This window comes from Mycteria americana, unplaced genomic scaffold, assembly GCF_035582795.1.
Source record: "Mycteria americana isolate JAX WOST 10 ecotype Jacksonville Zoo and Gardens unplaced genomic scaffold, USCA_MyAme_1.0 Scaffold_53, whole genome shotgun sequence".
NCBI classification, from domain to species: domain Eukaryota; kingdom Metazoa; phylum Chordata; class Aves; order Ciconiiformes; family Ciconiidae; genus Mycteria; species Mycteria americana.
This window is the reverse complement of record NW_027445639.1, coordinates 619741-639378: the sequence shown is the minus strand read 5'-3', so window position 1 is coordinate 639378 and position 19638 is coordinate 619741. Positions and strand designations below refer to the sequence as shown.

The window sequence follows — 19638 nt, the reverse complement described above, 5'->3', positions numbered from 1 at the left end:
AGTGATCGTCCCCTGCACTGGGCACTGGCGAGGCCGCACCTCGAATGCTGTGTTCAGTGTTGGGCCCCTCACTCCCAGAGAGACATGGAGGGGCTGGAGCGTGTCCAGAGAAGGGCAACGGAGCTGGGGAAGGGTCTGGAGCACAAGGCTGATGGGGAGCGGCTGAGGGACTGGGGTTGTTCAGCCTGGAGAGGAGGAGGCTGAGGGGAGACCTCATCGCTCTCTACAACTGCCTGAAAGGAGGGTGTAGAGAGGTGGGGTCGGGCTCTTCTCCCAGGTCACAAGTGATGGGACGAGAGGAAACGGCCTCAAGTTGCGCCAGGGGAGGTTTAGACTGGATATTGGGAACAATTTCTTCCCCGAAAGGGTTGTCCAGCACTGGCACAGGCTGCCCGGGGAAGTGGGGGAGTCCCCATCCCTGGGGGTATTTAAAAGCCGTGTGGACGTGGTGCTTGGGGACGTGGTGTCGCGGTGGCCTTGCCCGTGCTGGGTTAACGCTCGGACTCAACGATCTTAGAGGTCTTTTCCAACCTATACGATTCTGTGATTCTGTAAATATGTCACCCGTGCCCGCAGAGGACAAAACCTGGCCGGCCAGCTCCCGGCTGTGACGTCTGCCCAAACCGTCCCTCAAAGGGCCGCAGGAGCACCCCAAGCTCTGCTTTCCAGCAACGGGGAGCAAGCGACCCGTTCTGCACGCGCTACGTGTGGGACGCGAGGGCAGAGGGAACCGAGCAGAGCTGCAGGGCACAGGGAGAAGAGCATCCAGGCCTAAATCAGAGCCGGGGTCTTGCTCTTCGGGGGCCCCGACCTTATGAAAGGGCACGGCCGAGATGCTGCACGGCCGACGTCAGGCTAACGGCCCCCCCGCTCCGCACCCAGGAGGTCCCGCCATGCCCCCCGTCCCCCCACCTTGGCTTCCCGGTGCTGCAGCCAGCTGTTGAAGAGCACTTCGTACGCGCTGAAGATCTCGTTTGAGAAGGTGTCCTTCCTGACCGTGGGGTCCGGGGCCTTGTCCAGGTTCGCCAAGTACTCCTGGATGCTCTCGCTGAAGTGCTGCAGAGCTACGAGGCAGACCGCGCAGTTAAGATTTTCCAGGCGTACAAGACACTGTTTGTTTTAGCCCCTCCAGAAAGCAGATGGTCGACGTGCTGTTTTACTGGGCAGCGTCTCAAGGGATAGCAGATGCACCAGGACTCTCCCTGGCAGGCCGAGAGACTTGCCCAGAGGCGCCCCGGCTACGAGGGAGCCTGGCAGGCAGCCACGCCAGAGATACACGCTGCTTTGTGCTTCCCGGGCCGGGGTTGATATAACCAGCTCCAGAGACCCAGCTCCACCGACCCACGGGAGCCTGCATTTGCCACACGGGTTATTTCTACGCATTCGTTAGCAGCAAGGGCGGCCAAGAATTACAGCCTCGCGGCCGCGGGCAAGCCAGCGCATCGCACCTCAGCCAGTTCGGCTGGTCCCCGGGCCAGCAAGCGCTGCCTGTGAGCACACGTTATTCTTCCTCTTGCCCATCGCACCGGGGACAAGAGCACGTTTGCGTCAAGGCACGCGTCCCGGCTCGGACGCGAGGCTCAGCTGGAGACCGCTGACCGCAGGGGATGCCCCCCTTCCATCTCCCCTCCGAGGAAGCTTTTGCCACGGCTTTACCCAACGGCGGAGCGCACCGAAAAGGCTCCCGGCCTCGGGAGCTCCCGTGCCGGACGTTGCTCCAGATGCTCAGCACGAACCCCTCCGGGCCGAGCCCCGCGCTGCTGCCGAACACGGACGCGGCAGGCAGGCTGCCGGTGCCGCGGGCAGGTTTGGCCGTACCTGCCCGGCCGCCCCGTCCAACCCACAGCCCCAGCACAGCCGTCTGCCCGTCCCCGGGACCCCCAGGCACCGGAACGCGCGTGCACGGACCCTGCTTCCCCTCCGCACGCTGCCAGGGGCACGCAGGCGCTCCCTTCCTTAATCCATTAAGGCAGCGAGGCTCTTCCAGCCTCCTCACCCTTCGCTAGCCCCTTCTTAACGAAGGAAGCAGCCTGGGGCTTGCAGAGCCGGTGGCGTGCCGCCGACCTGGTCAGGTCCAGAGCTTCGGCTGCCGGCATCACCATGGGCTACCAAGCACCAGAGCGGGACTCGTGAGGGGTGAGGCTGAGGCAAGGGGAGAGGAGAAGGATCACAGCCCGGCCCTCCGAGCCCCGGCTCAAGCAGGGCCACCCGGAGCAGCCTGCCCAGGACAAGCTCATCGACCCCTCTCCGGCTAGAGAGGGACGGGTGCTGCGGATGGTCCTACAGCAGCACCCCGGGGAAGGCACCCATGGGATACCCCCGGGGCTGAGCCATCCCTCCCGGGCACGGCAGCCCCGCTCCTGCCAGAAAGTCGCTCGGCAGCAGCCTGCTCAGCTCCTCCGGGGAGGGAGACCTCGCAAACCACGGCCTGCACTAAAAGGGGGAAGAAAAAAAAAATCCCGCGATGCCCCGGCACCCTGGGCAGGAGGTTTCCCGCAGTAGGATTGCGGCAGAAGACGGAAAACCGAAGGAAACAAGCGGCCGGCCCCGCATGGCGGCAAGACGTGATGGAGGAGCACAGCGTTTCTGGCACAACGGCCGCCCGGAGCCCGTGCTATCAGCTGGGGACCCCGGAGCCCGGTCGTGCCTGATCCCTCACGCCCACGGGACCCCAGGCCAGCGGGACGGAGAGGCTGACGCGGCCCCCGAGGACGCGAGATGACGCGAGGGCACGCCAGCTCTCTGGGCCCCCGCGCAAGCTCCAGGCACCCACGTTATCACGCCCCGAGGAGGAAGCGGGTTCCCGCAGGAGGAAGAGGAGGAGGAGGCAGCGAGGCGGCCGCCGAGAGGAGCCCGGGACCCTGCCCGCCCCACGGCGCCGCGCGCCGAGGCTGACGCGGCAGGGAGAGGGGCTGCACGGCCTCCGCTGCCTCCTCGCCTACGGCGGACGTTTATTTTCAGCCCGGTCAGATCAGAGATGCTGAGTCACTCCCCGACCTCATACCGACGCCAGATCATTGCAATCACGTGCCTCCTCACCCTCGCCGCGACCCGGCCGGCGGCACGCACGAAAGAAGCGCTGCAAGCGCTGCCCTGCCCGCTGCCCTCGGGGCCGAGTCCTGCTCTGCTGCCGTCCTTAACGGGGGGCCAGAACCCCCCCAACCTGCTCCCCACGGCTCAGACGGATGGGAAGGGCTCGGAGGGGACACAGGGATGATGGACCACCAGCAGAAGGGTCCGACGCTGCACAGCGGAGCTTCTGCTGCTGAGAAACCGTCCGTGGCAGGGAGGGTCTGGCTGCTCTTTGGGCAGAAACCGAGAATTCCCGTGGATGCCCACCTCGGAGGGGTCAGGAAGGTCCCCAGCTCGCCCCCGTCACACCCAGCACTTTTCTGGAGCAGGGAGCAAAATCTAGACCCCGTCTCCACTCCATCTCCGGGCTGGAGTCACAACACCCTCGCTTAGGGCAAGTCCTCCTAAAGTTTCTGCGACAAGTTTGTCTTGACAAAAGGGAACGTGTCCAGCCAAAACCAACCCCTAAAAGCGCTCCCCCAGCTTAAAGCCAGGCGGATGTGAGGGCAACGGGCAGTGTTATGCCTGGCTTTACTGTTGTTGTTGTCGGTTTTTTTAAAAAAGCTTGTAGCCAGGAGCCCGGGGGCAACAGCTCCTCCAGCCAGCAAGGCTTTAGGACACAGCCGGGAAGCTCGGTCCCTTCCCTACAGCGAGGCCGCCGAGGGCAGCACCGCTCCCAAGTCAGAAAGTCGCCTCGCCGACTCCTCCGGAGCGGTACAGCCAGGATCGCGTCCCCAGATCCGCCTCTCCGTCCCCGCACTCAGCCCAGATCAAGCTCCGTGTAACTATCCAGCACTCCGGTACCTCCTCCTCCCTCCGCACTGGGCCACCCTGCAACAGCAAAACCACCCCAAAAAGACCTGCCCGCATCGCACGGCCGTGCCGACCCCAGAGTTACCTCATCTGCCTTTCAGTTATTGAAAACTTTGGCAAAAAACTATACGGAAACCATACGGAGCCAGAAGTGCGGCGTGCCGGCAGGCAACATCTTCCGAGTTTCGCCGGCAGCTGAACTTCCGAGTTTAGCAGGCAGCTGCCGGCAACGGGACATCCCCTCCTGGCAGCCCGATATCGGCACCACGGCCTCCTCGCGCTTTCGGGAGGGTCCGGGGAGGCACCTCCGCCCGTGCCCCAGCCCTCAGCCCGGTTTTCCGCACGCTCCGAGGTCAGCGGTGGACAGGAGCGGTGGCGAGGGCTGACCGCAGGGGTCTGGGGATCAGGGCAGGACCCGCTCCAGACCCACACGGGGCTGCTTAAAGGCGCTCGTCCCCCCCGCGCCCCCCAGCGCTTTGGAGACTTCGGGTGCTTTAGGACAGGAGTTAAGAGCAAGTTAAGAGCAAGTTAAGAGCAAGTTAAGAGCAAGTTAAGAGCAAGTTAAGAGCAAGTTAAGAGCAAGTTAAGAGCAAGTTAAGAGCAAGTTAAGAGCAAGTTAAGAGCAACAGACCGGCCGTGCCACGGCGGCAGCAGCCACAGGGTCGTTTTGGGAGGAACGCGTGCAGAGCCGGGACGTCGCGTTTCTCAGGACCGAGCAGGGAGACCGGGGAGCAGAAAGCCGAAAGAAGCGATTGCTGGAAGTGATGAAGGAGAAAGAGCTGCTGACGGCGGAAGGCTGCTCTGGAAAGAGCCACCCGCACCTCAGAACCGAGCTTTACCAGCCCCATGGGCCATGCTGGTCCTTCCCGAGCAGAAGGATCCCTTCTCCGCAGGGCCAGGCACCGCCGAGAAGCCGTCTCGGACGGGAACAGCGGCAGGCCTCCCGTCTCCAAACGCGAAGCCCGCTATCTGCGATGGCCCGCAGCCAGCCTAAACTGCCTGAGCTGCCAGAACCAACAACCCCCGTGGCTACGCCCGCTCAGGGCTTTGGTTGTACTTGCTCGGAGGAGGATGCCTCGTATGCAGAGATTGCCTGACCTTGGCTCTGGCTTCCCGAGAACGCGCCCGTACAGAAACAGCTCGAGAGCCGCGCGTTCTTGCTTTGAGCTCAACGTAACAGAACAAGAGCTCTTCGGGTCGAAGCAGCCTTTCACGTCCGACAGCGTAAAACCGTTACTGGACCGCAGCAGATCCCAGTAACGAGTTCAGACGCAAACCTCATTGCTGCCAGGGGAAATAGATGCTGCTGCAGGTAGCCCGACGTCCACCCCTGCGGTTTACGGGGCTGCTCGGGCGGCTCCCACTCATCCCCTTCATTCCGCGACGCACGGAGCCACCTCGGCGTTCCCAGGCCTCGGGTGTAAGTATCAGCGAGAGATAAGAGCGACCGCGCCAGCGGCGTGCTCCAGCCGCTCCCGAGAGCTCTGTCGGAGCCCTCGAGCCCGCGCTCCCCCAGCCCGCCCGCTGGCTTTGCCCAGCTACGGAAAGAAAACCCCCAGCCCTGCGGATCCTCTGCTGGCTGCTAACCAGGCTGTCATTTCACGCCCGATCGGGGCCGCACGCCGAGACGCAGACGCTGCCGCCCCGCGGTCGGGAGAGCATCTCGCCGGTGAACAAACACAAAGCAGCTCGGGCCAGGAGCCACGCCACGACGGGCCACCGTGCGCAGGCGAAGGTGGACCAGCTCCGGCCGGGGGACGGCCGAGGGACAACCACGGAGGCCGTTTGCCAGCTGCGTAAGCGCCGGCACTTCTGCGTCAAATCCCGCCGCGCAAGCGGCGGCTTTTGGCGAGCCCGGGGCTGGAGGAGGGTGTCACGAGAGGGAAGCCCCGTGACATCCTGCCAGCCCACCAGCAGTGCCACACCCTGAAAACGGCCTACGGGAATTACAGAAGTGGCTTGGACGAGAGCTGGCCTGGCACCGTCGCTGCATCCCGGCCCCCTCGCAATTCCTGTCGGGGCTAACGCTCGCGCGCTTGCAAGGCGCCGGGTTCGTGGTCTTAATAAAGGGGCAGCCTGGTTTATAAGAGGGTCTCGAGTACCGCGTGGCTCCTTCCTTCACCGTCCCGGTCACCTCGACCTGAGTCGGGACAGCTCTGGAGTATCCACAACCTCTTTGCCAGAGGAGAAAGCAAAGGGCGCCAGCACTCACTGGGCTTAGAAATGAGAGTGACGGGGATCAGCTAAGAGATGGAGGAGGACTTCTGCTGGATCCCAGTGACCTAGAGCTGACAGCTCTCCATCCCTCCCCGGAGCCAGCCAGGTCCCTGCTCCCAGACGTTGAGGCAAGGTCCGTCCCAGCCAGCTCCCCAGCCCCCGACCGCAGTCCCGCCTTTTCCAGGGAAAGGAAGAAGTCTCCCACAACACATCCAAAATCACCGCAGCCTCAGAAGACCCGGAAAAACCTTACCGTAGCAGAAGACAGACTTCATGTGGTCCTGTTTGGCCATTCCCAGCATGGGCAGCATCGTCCCGAGGATGGAGTTGAGAAAAGGCACCATTCCGAACACTGGGAAAGAAGCAGGAGACGCTCGCTTGCGGCAAGCGCACAAGTGCCGCTCTGCAGCTGCCCCAGCCCACGCAGGGCACAGAGCCAGCAGGATTGCACGGGCGCCCGAAGAAACCCGCCTCGCTGCAGCCGGGAGCCCGATTTTGCCACACGAGAGATGCCGACAGCCCCGGCTGGGAGCAGGTGGTGGAGACGGCTCCAGCGCAGCGGCCGCTCGCTCCTCCGAGCCCCTGAACTCCACAACCGTTTCTCGAAGTCGGTGAGCTGCAGGCTACGCCCCAGGTGCTGCTGGCACCATCGGATCTTTCCGCAGCCAGACTTCTTTTCAGAAGTCCCGTCCTAGAATTATCATTTTTAAACCCGGTCTTTCTGGGATGGCTGGAAACAAGAGCGCAGCAGGGAATTCTCTAAGGACAGGGGCCAGGCAGCTCCAATTCCTGCTGCTTTTAAGCAGCAAACATTTTAAAGAGATTCAGCTGAGCTGTGAAACCCACTTTTACACAAACTCAGCTCCTCTGCGCTCCGGGAATTGCCAGGCACGTGCCGGGTACGGCTGCCAGCGCTCCACCTTCCCATACTGCCGTTTACCGGTTTTTCAGCGCGTTTCACCAGCAAGTTATTTTGCAACGCAAGACACCTCAATTGTTTAGCAGCACCAAGTCGAAGCTGTAAGATCCCGAGAAGTTTGTTTCACAACACACGACCCTCCCACGGCTCTTTCCGACGCAGCCCGGCAGCCGCGCGCAGAGGCGGCAGGTTGCCAACTCACCGTTCGACACGGAGAGGTTGGCAAACGTCTGCATGACGAAGTAGTGCGGCAGGATCCCCGGCTGAAACTTGGTGAGCACCTCCTCCATCACCTTGTTGATGAAGCGCTGCCCCACCGCAACGAGGACGTTGCTCGCGGCTTGCTGCCAGTCCCGGATCACCTCCTGGCGCGGACGGAGGAAACCGCGTCAGAACAGACGCTGCGTCAGACACGCGGCCTCCCCAGCGGGCTGCTTCTGCTTCGTTTAAACGCCACGCGTCGTGCCCGGCTCCAAACGCCGCGGGGAATCGCGCGGGGCGGGCTAAACAACAGGCTCAAGATTCAGCCGTGATCCTTCCCCCAGGTGGGCCTGCGGCCCCTCAAGGCACTGCCTCCGTCCTGCCCCAATACCCACCTGCCTGTCCGGGTCCTTTCCAGCATCTGAATTTTATTTAGCTGCGTACGCATGCCGTGCTGGGAAAAAACCATCAGCCAAACCATCCTCACCTCTCCCCAGAGAGAGGAACGTAGCCCATCCCCTACTCCCTGTGCTGCCCCAAGTCCAGAAGATGGCACGTGACAACCTCTTCCCTTCCACCAAAGCAGAGCCGGTAACTGCTACTGCCGGGGCGGCCCCAGACCCGCGGCATTGACTGCGACGACGGCATCGGGGCCGAAAGGGCCCGGCCAAGAGCGACGGGAGGAGCCGGAGCTTTCGGGTCCTACCTTTGACTTGGTCATTTCATTAGACGCCAGGAAGATAACCACCTTCGCCGTGCTTTTGTCCAAGAGGGCAATGTTGTTCTTCACCACGGTTTCCATTGCCTTCAGGATGATCACCCGGTGAGGGTAGGCCAGCTGAAAAGGGAGGGAGAAAGCGGCCGGTCAGCCAAGCCGAGCGAAACCTGCGTGTCCCAGAGCCGCCCAGGCTGCGAGACGCCCGGCAAGGGACCGGCCGGCATTTCCACCGTGCAGCCCGCACAGGAGAAGGCAACGACTTGAACCACCAACCAGCTTTACTCCGTTCCTCATCCGCGACAGCATACTATCACCACTTCTTCACCCGTGCAACTCCAGCGCCTTGGACCAGGCTTCTCGGCCAGCCGGTCCACCAGCCTTTTAGCCCAGACCCTCCCAGGTATCTCCCTCGCTTGCCGACGGAGCCGATATCCCCAAGCCGCCAGGAAATACTTCTCACCCTGCTGACGTTCCCGGGACCGAGCCGAGCAGACCCCTACCTTGTCATGCTGCCGGAGGTACTCGTCACAGGAGTTGAGGATCTCCTCCGGCTCGGATTCCCCCAGGTAGCACAAAGCATTGTAGATCTGCTCCTGGACTAGCGGGTCCTTATCTGTCGTGGCATCCATCAACGTCGTAGCAAGCCCTGAGCGAGACAGGCAGGTTGCAAAGCTTTTGTATTCTCTGAACATCTCCTGGACTAACAAGAGCAGCAACAGAAGAGCCTACGCCTCCGGACGCTTCCGTCCGTCCTGTCCTTCGTGAGCCACGTGTGCAGCTAAATTAAGCTTCACCGGCCCTTTTGTTTCCCACTCAAGGAGCGCTTATCAAAACCCTTTCTTCTGGGCTCACCACCCAAGATAACTCCCCTTTAACGTGAAGACGCCCAGCGCGGCCCCTCGCTATCCCCCGAGGGCTCGTTCATCCTCGTCCCCCAAGCCGGGCTGGACGCTTCACAGGATTTCTTACTGCAGACCCTACGGACGCTGCTCAGCACCGCGCCAGCCTCCGAGCCAAGGTGAACTCGGCTCCAAGGCTTCTCGCTGGAGCGGGGATTTATGACACTGGAGATTTTAGACCAGGGCTGGGCAGCAGCGCGGGGGGACGGGATCCGCTGCACAGCTGGGCACGGCACCGTCTGAGGTACCTGGGGAACCCGCACAGGGCTGACACGACGTGGGACCTACCACGGGCACGTCCTTGAGGGTCAGGGGCTGGAGGAGCCCCGTGGCCCTCGTGGTCGCGCTGCCGAATCCCACCACCGGATGGTGAGCTACGAGGGTGAGCGGACGCCGTCAGTTAGGGGCTAATACCTGGCAAAGTGCTCCCCGGTGTTCCCATCCCTCCGTCCACGCTGCCCGGTTGCCGCTTGGGAGCAGCCCCGGGAGCACAGGCGACGGTGGCCCTTGTCCTGGCCCCGGGGCACCCACAGCAACGCGCTGTCCCCAAGCCGTCCCCAAGCACGACACCCTCCGCTGCCCAAGGTTACGGGGCCCCTACTAAGAACGCTGCCCCGGCAGCGGGACGGGGCCCGTCGAGGTCCTGCCGGCGGCGAGCCAGGCGCCCGCATCGCTGCCGCGGCCCAGAGCTGCTCCCTCGCACCCATCGGCTCTGCTCCAAGAGCCTAACCGTTATTGCGGAGCAGCGCGTTTCTCATCAGGGCCTTTGTCGTAATAAGGTTAATTAGTCTCAGAGCAGGCCGCCTGCAAGCGCTCCGCAAAGAGCCCGTAGAGCACCGTGGGGCCAGCGACTGCACGGAGCCTCCGCGACGCCACGGCCCCTCGTCCGAGGACGTGCCTTCACGCGGGGACGCGCAGACCCGAGGGGACGCCGCGCTGCCTCGATGAGCCGAGGGTGGCACGAGGAGGGCGACGGCGTCCCTCGTCCCTTCCCCTCCTGCTGCAGCCAGCGCTTCCAGGCCAGGAGGAGCTGCCTGTCCTCGCGTCTGCCCGAGCAGCCGCACGGTCCCGCCCCGCGGCCGAGAGACGCCCCGCTTCGGGGGCTTCCTTTTCCAAGGCAGGGGCTGGCGGAGACGTTTGCCCCACAGTCACGTTAAAGCCGACGTGACCTGGTGCTGCTGCTGAAGGTAATCCCTGCTCCCACCCCTTCCCCGTGGCTTAACTAAACCAGAAAATTCTTTACTGCCTTAAAAACAAAACAAAAAAAAAAAAGGCAGAAAAAAAAAAAAAAAAAAGACATATTCATTTCAAAGCTGGCTGGGATTAATTTAGGAAATGCACAAGGGTTTACACCAGTTTAAACATTGAGACTATTCAGGCTTATGCGATTTGCAGCAGAGACAAGGCCCGAGATTAATTTCTAGGGCATTACTGTGCACGGAGAACCGCTCCCTCCCCCCGTCCCCGACCAGTACGTCTCTCCAGACACTGCAGAGAGCTACAGCAGCCGGGTCCGGCGGCTTCGCCGTTCGCTCCGCCGCAGACTGCCGAGGCAGAGCCGAGCTCCCCCGGGGCACCGAAAAGGCAATTTAGCCTTATTAGCGAGAGAGACTTCCCGCCCGGCTCCGTCCCCACGGAAGCGGCGCAGAAAAGCTCTGCTGGAGCTGGGCGGAACGAGCAGCCCGAGGCGAAGGGGGGCTGCGGCCGGAGGGTCCCACGGCAGGGCCCGAGGGTGCGCTGGAGCCCCTCGCCCGCTCCCACCGCGCTCCCGTACTCACGTTTTATCCGTGACTCCGTCATGCTCCGTGTCTTCAGCTTCCCCGCCAGCAGAAGGCAGTTGGCAGCTTCCTCTGTCTCAAACCCGGGGATCCCTGGGGAACCTATTTTTACACGCTGCCTTTGCTTTCACGGAGAAGACTGTTTGCGGCTCCGGTTGGGGTCAGAAAGCCAATGGTGGGCGCAGCGAGGCGGAGGAGATGCTCTACGGCAGCCACGGGGAAGGCGAAACGCCAGTTCCTCGCAGGCAGATAATCACCTGCCCGAGCTCTGCTTCCGAGAGGGCGGCAGGCAGCGGGCGCCGCGCTTCCATCCGTCCCCAGGACCGTCCCTATAGAGCTCGGAGCCGGCGGGAGCGCATCCCGGGTTCCGCTCCCCTCCGCGCCTGCCTTCGTGACCTGCAAACCAGGGGACATTTTACATCAGCAAAGCAGACTTCGAAAGCCAAACCGCCCGACACCGTTTCGTCCCGCGTCAACGCGAGGAACGCGTAACCACCCCCCCCGGATTCGGCGAGACGGCGCCGGCCGACGAGCCCCAGGCGGGTGCCCCGTTAGCAAGCCCCTGCGCGCTGCGGGAGGAGCTGAGGCCACGCTCCAAATATTTGTCCCCAAAAACCACCAAGAAGAGCGAGGGAGAGAAGTTTCCAGTGCCTGGCGAGGGCGGGAGCCCCGCCGCTGGGGCAGAGCTGGGCTCGGCCCCTTCACCTGCCCACCGCCGGGCCGGGCGAGGACAAGTTTCCAGTAAAATAAGATTTGGGGGCCAACAATTTTCGGACTTCCCCCGCTGCCCCGAGCCCAGCGCTGCCCACAAAGCCTTCTCCAGCCGGGCCGGGCCAGACAGCCGGCCAAGCCGGCCCCGAAGGGCTCGTTCCCCAGCCACGCCGCCTCGTGACCACCGGCCGGGACGTCGGCCTTGCCACGGCACCGCGGCCTCCGGCTCCCCGTTCGGGGCGGGGGCCAGGGCACGGAGGGGGTCGAGGGGAGGCAGGCGCCGCCCTGGATTCCCTCAGAAAGCGACGCAGCCCCGGAGGGAATCCCGCCCCCCGGGGGGCTACGACCCTCCCGGCTTCCCAGCGGCGGGGGCTCCGGCAACGGGCACCGGAGCTTCGCCCCCAGCAGCCGGTCCCCGTGGGGAGCTCCCACCGGGGTTATTTCCCCCCCCGGGGGGCGGGAAGGGGGGCACAGGCAGCTCCCCGAGGGCGGGAAGCGGGGGTACGGCGCCAGCGCCCCGGACCGGGCCACCTACCGCTCCCCGGTGCCAGGCGAGGGCTCCGGCGGAGCTGGGCCCCGAGGCCCCAGAGCCCCCCGGGAAGGGCAGGCAGCTCCCCGCCGGCAGCTCCCCGCCGGCTGTCCCCACGTTACCGGATGCCCCTGCCCAGCCGCCCTCCCCGCGTCCCCTCCCCGCTCCCACCGGCCGCACTCACCGCGGCCGCCGCCGGACCGGGACCTGCTCGGCCCCCGGCGCCGCTTCCGGGTGCGCCCGCCACGCCCCTTGCCACGCCCCCTCGGCGGGAGGGTCACGCCCCCCTCGCAAAATGCCCCGCCCCGCAAGTGACGATCGCGCTGTTAGGCGGTGGGAGGGACCTGCGCGCATGCGCACGGGCGGGGGCGGCGCCGTGCAGCTCCGCCAGGGGGCGCCGGTGGCGCGGTACCGCGCCACCGGCGCCCCCTGGCGGAGCTGCACGGCGTCGCCCCCGCCCGGTTCCGTGGGGCAGCGGGTCCGTGGGCGGGGGGGGGGGGGCTGTGGGGCACCGGTGTCCCTCCCTGTCCCCGTGTCCGTCCGTCCCCCCCCCCCCCCCCCGGGTCCGGGAAAGCCGGGTGTGGGGCGTCCCCCTCTCCCCCACGCAGCCGGCCCACGCCGTGCCGGGGAGAATGGGGCAGCGAGGGGTCCGTGGGGCTTTGGGGTGCCCCACAGCAGGGCTTCCCACCCGAGCATGTCCCATAGGGGGGACCCCCACCCCCAGCCAGGGGGGCCCTTGCAGACAGGGACCCCCACCCAAGCATGTCCTGCAGCGGGGATCCCCACCCAGCCGCACTGACACGGGAGGGGGGAGCGAGACCCTGGGACCCCCCAGCTCCCCTCGTGCCCCGATACGGGAGGGGGATCCCCTCCCCTCGGTCCCTGGGGTACCCCGATACAGGAGGGGGATCCCCTCCCCTCGATCCCTGGGGTACCCCGATACAGGAGGGGGTCACCTCCCCTCGATCCCTGGGGTGCCCTGATACAGGAGGGGGATCCCCTCCCCTTGATCCCCAGGTGCCCCGATACAGGAGCAGATCCCCTCCCCTCGATCCCTGGGGTACCCCGATACAGGAGGGGGATCCCCTCCCCTCGATCCCTGGGGTGCCCTGATACAGGAGGGGGATCAAATCCCCTGGATCCCGGGGTACCCAGATACGGGAGGGGGATCCCCTCCCCTCGCTCCCCGGGGTGCCCCGATGCAGGAGGGGGATCACGGCCCAGCCGCCCCACTCTCGTGCCCCCGTCCCCCGTCCCCTCGCACGCCAGCGCTGAGGGCGGCTCACGCAGGAACCTCCCTGGGCCGCGGTGGCTGGCGCAGGGGGACCCGAAATCCGGCTCTGCCGGAGGAGCCAGGGGTACCGGTCCCCGTCCGCCACCAGAAGCGTTTAACCCCGACGGCGGTGGGGACACGGGGTGGGTCCCATCAAGGGTAGCCCCGTCCCGCTCGCAGGTGGGTGCGGGACCGGGGCAGGACGGGGACAGCCGCTGTTCCCCGGGGGTCAGGGGCCCTGAATCCCCCGTCCCGGGGACCTGGGGGACGTGGTGGAGCCTCCACCATCCCTTGGGCCAGGAGGGGCTGCTCCCCCCCGCGCCCCCTCCTCGCAGGGGTCCCCACCACGCGTCACCCTCAGCTCTGTCCCGTCCCCGTGTTTCAAGCCCGCTTTGATGGGGGAGCCCCACGGGAACCCCACGGCCAGCCCCAGCGCGGTGGGACGGGTTGTGCCAGCCCCACACCGTGGCTCCGTGCCGGCGTGGCCAGGTCCTCTCTGCCGGGGAGCACAAACTTTTGGTGCCGGAGAGACCCATTCCCGACCCCTCTCCCCCAGCAGCAGAGAGCAAATATCATCGATGGGAGGACACGGTGCTGCGTGGGGCCCCTCCTCTGTCCCCTTTGCACCCCAGCTCCCTCCCGGCACGGGGCCCACGGGGAGAGGAGCCCACAAGCGCCGTGGGCGGCAGGGACGAAGGGCCACGGCCACGTCTGGACGCCTCAGGAGCAGCGGGTTCGGGCTGGAAACCTTTTATTTTATAAGGCACGTTGCGGCAGCCCAGCCCTCGGGGTCAGCAGTGGGGTAGCCCCACGGCGACGAGTGGGAACCCTGCCCCGCAGGACCCCAAATTTGCTTCACGAGCAGCGGGGAGTTAGGGGGCGAAGCCGTCACCCCCCCGGTGCGTAGATCATCCCCGCCGCACGGCCCGGGAGCCGCAGTCTGCGGGCGACGCGGCCGCCCGGCAGAGGCCGAGCACGGCAGCCCCTCACCGCGACAGCTCTTCGGGGCACGGCGTCGAGCCCCCCGCCTCTTGCCGCTCTTCCTTCTCCCGCCGCCACCGCTCCTCCTCCTCCCGGTCCAGGCGCTGCAGCTGCTGCTCCACCTCCTCGGGGACCTTCACCTCCAGCAGGTTCTCCATCCCCGGGCCGGGCTCGTCCCCGATCAGCACCTTTTCCCAGGAGGGGGAGGAAGGCTCAGGGAAGGGCGACAGACCGCTGGGACGCCCGCCCTTCCCCTCCCCACGGCTCTCTGCAAGGGGGCCCCGCGGCCCCACAACCCAGCGGGGAGCAGGGAGCCAGGAGGAGCCGGACAGAGCCCTCGGAGCAGCTCGGGACCCCGCTGCCTCCCCCCCGGGACCCTCCTCCCCACCTGAATGAGCTTCTCGCAGGCAGCCAGCACGTCGGGCTCCCGCTCCCAGCGGTGCAGCTCCCGCAGGATCAGGTACGTCCCCTTCTCCCTCACGACGTGCCGGCCGGCCTTGGTGGCTGCGAGCTGCGAAGGAGACAAAGCAGGGAGTCCGGCGCGGCCAGGAGAGCGGTGACAGCACCCGGCAAGGGACGCCGCGGGGCAGGGCTCGGCCAGCCTCTCTGCTGGGCTGCCGCTGGCCCTCGGGGGGGGATGAAATGCCCCACGGCGTGGGGGGCTGTCACAGAGGTGGGGCTCCGATGTACGAAGGGGGCTGGCGAGCCTGCCCGCAGGGAGAGGGGACGCCGGCTCGTTGGCCCTTCTCACACAGAACCACAGGCTGGTTGGGGTGGGAAGGGACTGCTGGAGGTCACCTGGTCCTCAAGGACACCCAGAGCCGGCTGCCCAGGACCACGGAATCATCAAATCTTTGAGGCTGGGAAAGACCCTCGGGACCACCGAGTCCGAGCGTTAACCCAGCACGGCCAAGGCCACCGCGACACCACGTCCCTGAGCACCACGTCCACACGGCTTTTAAATACCCCCAGGGATGGGGACTCCCCCACTTCCCCGGGCAGCCTGTGCCAGTGCTGGACAACCCTTTCGGGGAAGAAATTGTTCCCAATATCCAGTCTAAACCTCCCCTGGCGCAACTTGAGGCCGTTTCCTCTCGTCCCATCACTTGTGACCTGGGAGAAGAGCCCGACCCCACCTCTCTACCCCCTCCTTTCAGGCAGCTGTAGAGAGCGATGGGGTCTCCCCTCAGCCTCCTCCTCTCCAGGCTGAACAACCCCAGTCCCTCAGCCGCTCCCCATCAGCCTTGTGCTCCAGACCCTTCCCCAGCTCCGTTGCCCTTCTCTGGACACGCTCCAGCCCCTCCATGTCTCTCTGGGAGTGAGGGGCCCAACACTGAACCCAGCATTCGAGGTGCGGCCTCACCAGTGCCCAGTGCAGGGCACGATCACTGCCCTAGTCCTGCTGGCCACGCTAGTGCTGATACAAGCCAGGGTGCCGTTGGCCTTCTTGGCCACCTGGGCACACTGCTGGCCCACGTTCAGCCGGCTGTCGACCAACACCCCCAGGTCCTTTTCCACCGGGCCCTTTCCAGCCACTCTTCCCCACGCCTGCAGCGTTGCATGGGGTTGCTGTGGCCCAAGTGCAGGACCTTGCACTTGGCCTTGTTGAACCTCATGGAGTTGGCCTTGGCCCATCGACCCAGCCTGTCCAGGTCCCTCTGCAGAGCCTTCCTCCCCTCCAGCAGATCAACACTCCCGCACAACTTGGTGTCATCTGCAAACTGACTGAGGGTGCACTCGATCCCCTCCTCCAGATCATTGATAACGATAGATATTACAGATAATTAAAGATTGATATTAAAGATTAAAATCATCTATCATCTTTAATATCCGTCTTAAAGATGACCGCAGATTTCAAAGATGACCGCAGATTTCAAAGATGACCGCAGATTTCAAAGATGACCGCAGATTTCAAAGATGACCGCAGACATCTTTTTAAAGATATTTAAAAAGCCAGAGAACTGGACATGAAAAAGATCTTAAACGTGCCCAGGTGGTTTTGAGTATCTCCAAGGCTGCCGACTCCACCACCTCCCCGGGCAACCTGTGCCAGGGCTCCCTCACCCTCGCAGTGAAAAGGCGCTTCCCCACGGCCCAGCGTAACTCGCCGCGTCCCGGTTTGAGCCCACAGCCGCTGGCCCCGGCACCGGGCGCCACTGGGACGAGCCTGGCTCCTCTCCACCCCCTCCCTTCAGGCACCGATGAGACCCCCCGGAGCCCCAGGCTGAGCAGCCCCAGCTCCTCAGCCCTTCCCATCGCAGAGACGCTCCGGTCCCTCACCACCTCGGCGGCCCCTCGCGGGACTCTCTCCGCCGTGCCCGTCTCTCTCGTCCTGGGGAGCCCAGCCCTGGACCCAGCACCCCAGCCGTGGCCTCACCGGTGCCGAGCAGAGGGAAGGACCCCCTCCCTCGTCCCGCTGTCACGCCCCTCCTCGCGCAGCCCAGGACGCCGTCCGCCGCCTTGCCCCAGGAGCGCGCCGCTGGCTCGCGTCCAGCGCGGCCTCCGCCTCTCCAGCCCCTCTCGCCCTGCGCGTCCCGCTGCCCGGGGCCGCTCCTTCTCCTTCTCGAGCTCCACGAGGTCCCCGTCGGCCCATTCCTCCAGCCCGGCGAGGTCCCTCTGGATGCCGGCACGACCCTCTGGCGCACCGGCAAACGTGCCGAGGGTGCGCTCTGCCCCATCGTCCAGATGACGAAGGACGACGTTGAACAGGACCGGACCCCGTACCAGCCCCCGGGGTTACCGGCCACCAACACCACTGGTTACCGGCCACCAACTAGACTTTGTGCCGTCCATCACCACGCTCTGGGCCCGTCCAGTTTTCAATCCACCTCACTGCCCGCTCGTCCGGCCCAGACGTCACCACTTCTCCGCGAGGCTCTCCCAGCGGACGGCGCGTCCGGGGCAGCCCTGAACACCTTTCTACTCCCAGGAGCCCCCGCCCGGGCTCTCGTCCTCGGCCCCGCCGCCATTTGCGCCGGAGGGACTCACCAGCATGATGGCTTCCAGCAGCATCTTCCGGATGTCAGGTTCTTCCTCCCGCTGCTTGTCCTGGGGCAGGTACTGCAGGTCTGCGGGCAGCCCTGGGGGAGAGGCAGCCTCAGGGGGGGGAGCACACACGGCCAGCAGCCCCCAGACGCTCGCCGCCCACTCCGACACCCACTTACTTTCCATCTCATCCTCAGGAAATTCCTCGGGGCCTGCTAGAGGCAGCAGGAGGAAGGGCAGAATGTCGACCTCCTCACTCAGCAGCCACTCGTGGTCCTCTGGGGACAGCCCCGGCTCAGAGGAGCCCGCACAGCCAGGGCAGAAAGCCCGGCCAGCAGCTCAGCCCCCACCCGGCCGCTCACCCACTCCCCCCCACCCGTGGAACCGGGGAGAGAATCAGAAGGGCAAAAGCGAGAAAAACTCATGGGTCAAGACCAAGGCAGTTCAATAAGCGAAGGGGAAAAAAAAAAAACCAACACAAAAAAAAGCCCCAAGCGACGCAAAGGCCCTGATCGCTCAGCACAGGCCCGGCCTGTCCCCACGCAATGGCCCCCTCCCCGTTTCAGCACCGACGGCGACGCCGTAAGGTGTGGGACACCCCCCGGTCCGTGGGGGGGGGGGGTGGTGTGTGTCAGCTGTCCCGGCTGCGTCCCCCCATCCTGCCCACCCGCAGCCCGCTCGCTGGCGAGAAACGGGGAAGGCCTCGACGCTGCGCGAGCATCGCCCGCGCCGGCTAAACCCGGCCATGTTACCAGCACCGCTTCGGTCACCGGTCGGAAGCACGGCACCGCGTGGGCTGCTACGAAGAAAGCGAACCCCGTCCCCGCCAGAGCCAGCCCCAGCACCCCGTCCGAACCAGAGCCAGCACCCTGTCCGAACCAGAGCCAGGACCCCGTCCCCGCCAGAGCCAGCACCCCGCAGGTCCCGGCGGGGCTGGCGGGGCGGGCAGCCGGCTCGTAGCCCAGGGCGAGGGCAGCAGGCTCCGGGCTCGGCCCGGGGCCCTCACCGTACTCGAAGCAGCAGTTCCTGAGGGCCCCCACGACGCCCCGGCGATGGACGGCGGAGTCCCTGTACTGCGTGAAGGGCAGCAGCCGCTGCACCGAGCGCCTGCGGGAGACGGAGGCTCACGCCGGGCCGGGGACCCCCAGCCCCGGGACCCCCAGCCCCGGGACCCGCAGCCGTACCGGGAGCGGTCGAGGAGCCCGCGGCGGCCCTCGGGCAGCTGGCTGAGGTTGCAGAGCAGCGGGCCGAGCTGGGGCGGCGGCCGGGGCTCGCCGAGCGCCTGGAGCAGCGGCGCCAGCCCGGGGCCGCGCTCCCGCAGGGCCCGCAGCACCCGCCGCGCCGCGCCGCGCTCCCGGCAGAGGTTGGCCAGCAGCCCGCAGGCCGGCCCGCCCGGCAGCAGCCCCAGCAGCGCGGGCAGCGCGGCCAGCAGCGGCCCGCGGGCCGCCGGCTCGGCCGAGACGTTCACCAGGCAGCCCAGGGCGTCGCGGGCCGCCGCCGGGCACGGCCCCGCCGCCAGCTCCAGCAGGGCCGCCAGGGCCGCGGGCCGCCCCGCCAGCAGCCGCCGCCCCGCCGCGTCCCCCGACAGCGACAGCGCCAGCGCCGCCGCGCCCGCCCGCGCCGCCGGGGCCGCCGCCGGGGCCAGCAGGGCCGCCAGCTCCGCCGCCGCCGCCTCCGCCTCCGCCGCCATGGCGGGCGTCACCCGGCAACCGCCTTGACGGGCGTGCCCGGGGGCCAATGAGCGCCGCGCGGGCGGCGCCGCGCCGCGGCGGCGCCAATCCGCTGCGGAGCGGCCGCCGAAGGGGGAGGGCCCGGCGGGGAAAGGGCTTCTGGGAATGGAGGGCGGCCCGGCGCTACGCGGCCGCGACCCCGCGCCCCGCCCCCCCGGCTGGGCTCCGCCCCCCGGCGCTGCGGCGCCGCCGGGTCCTAGTGCGGGTGGGCAGGACGCGGGCGCCCGTGGCGGGGGTCACGGCGTGGGGCTGCCGTTTCCCCGTGGCCGCACCCCGGTAAGCCCACGCCTGACCGAGCTCAGCCCCCCGGGGTGCCGCGCACTGGCCGTGCTGCCGTGGCTGCGGGACGGGAGCCCGCGGCGAGGCCAGGACCACGCGGGCTGGCCACCCTCGCTGCCGCTGTCGGCCCCAGCCGGGCTCACGGGGGGGGGGGGGGGGGGGGAGGGGGCGGAATTTGGGGACCCCCACCCTGGCTTGCGTCGGGCACGGCGGGGGCAGCGGGAGCCACCCAGCAGGAGGGGGACCCCCAGGGGGACCCCGGGCGGAGGCGGGGGGCAGGCGTGGGGCTGCCCTGGGGCAGGGGAGGGGGGGCTGGCCCCGTCCCGAGCCCCCAGGGATGCGGGCTGGCCCCGGGCTCCCGGCAAGGGGCCGGGGGGCCCGGGGCGGGGGGGAGCTGGGAGCCGCGCCGGGACGAGCTCGGCACCCCCGGCACCAGCGTGGGGTCCCGGTCCCCGTCGCCGTGTGCGGGTGCCCCGGGGCTGCGCCCCACGGTGACCCTGTCCCGGGCCGGTGGCTGGCGGTGGCCGGGCACC

General features: G+C 66.6%; 2 protein-coding genes across 3 annotated transcripts in view; both read right to left on the bottom strand.

Moving 5' to 3' along the window:
* Nucleotides 1-12107, bottom strand: part of MROH1 (maestro heat like repeat family member 1) — a 56323-nt gene extending 44216 nt beyond the window's left edge. For both annotated transcript variants that reach the window (XM_075490408.1, XM_075490409.1), the window contains exons 1-7: nt 12042-12107; nt 10618-11013; nt 8441-8586; nt 7929-8060; nt 7224-7386; nt 6356-6454; nt 913-1064 (exon numbers count right to left, since the gene is read on the bottom strand). In XM_075490408.1, the coding sequence (XP_075346523.1) occupies nt 913-1064; nt 6356-6454; nt 7224-7386; nt 7929-8060; nt 8441-8586; nt 10618-10639 (714 nt within the window). In that variant the 5' untranslated portion in view covers nt 10640-11013; nt 12042-12107. The remainder of the gene's footprint in view (nt 1-912; nt 1065-6355; nt 6455-7223; nt 7387-7928; nt 8061-8440; nt 8587-10617; nt 11014-12041) is intronic.
* Nucleotides 12108-13846: 1739 nt separating this feature from the next.
* Nucleotides 13847-18801, bottom strand: HGH1 (HGH1 cochaperone). The gene is made up of 6 exons (XM_075490294.1): nt 18281-18801; nt 18103-18203; nt 17276-17374; nt 17100-17191; nt 14500-14622; nt 13847-14299 (listed from the first exon to the last, which is right to left on the bottom strand). The coding sequence occupies exons 1-6, from the start codon at nt 18784-18786 to the stop codon at nt 14117-14119; spliced, it is 1104 nt and encodes a 367-aa protein (XP_075346409.1). The 5' UTR covers nt 18787-18801; the 3' UTR covers nt 13847-14116.
* Between the last annotated feature and the right edge of the window lie 837 nt (nt 18802-19638).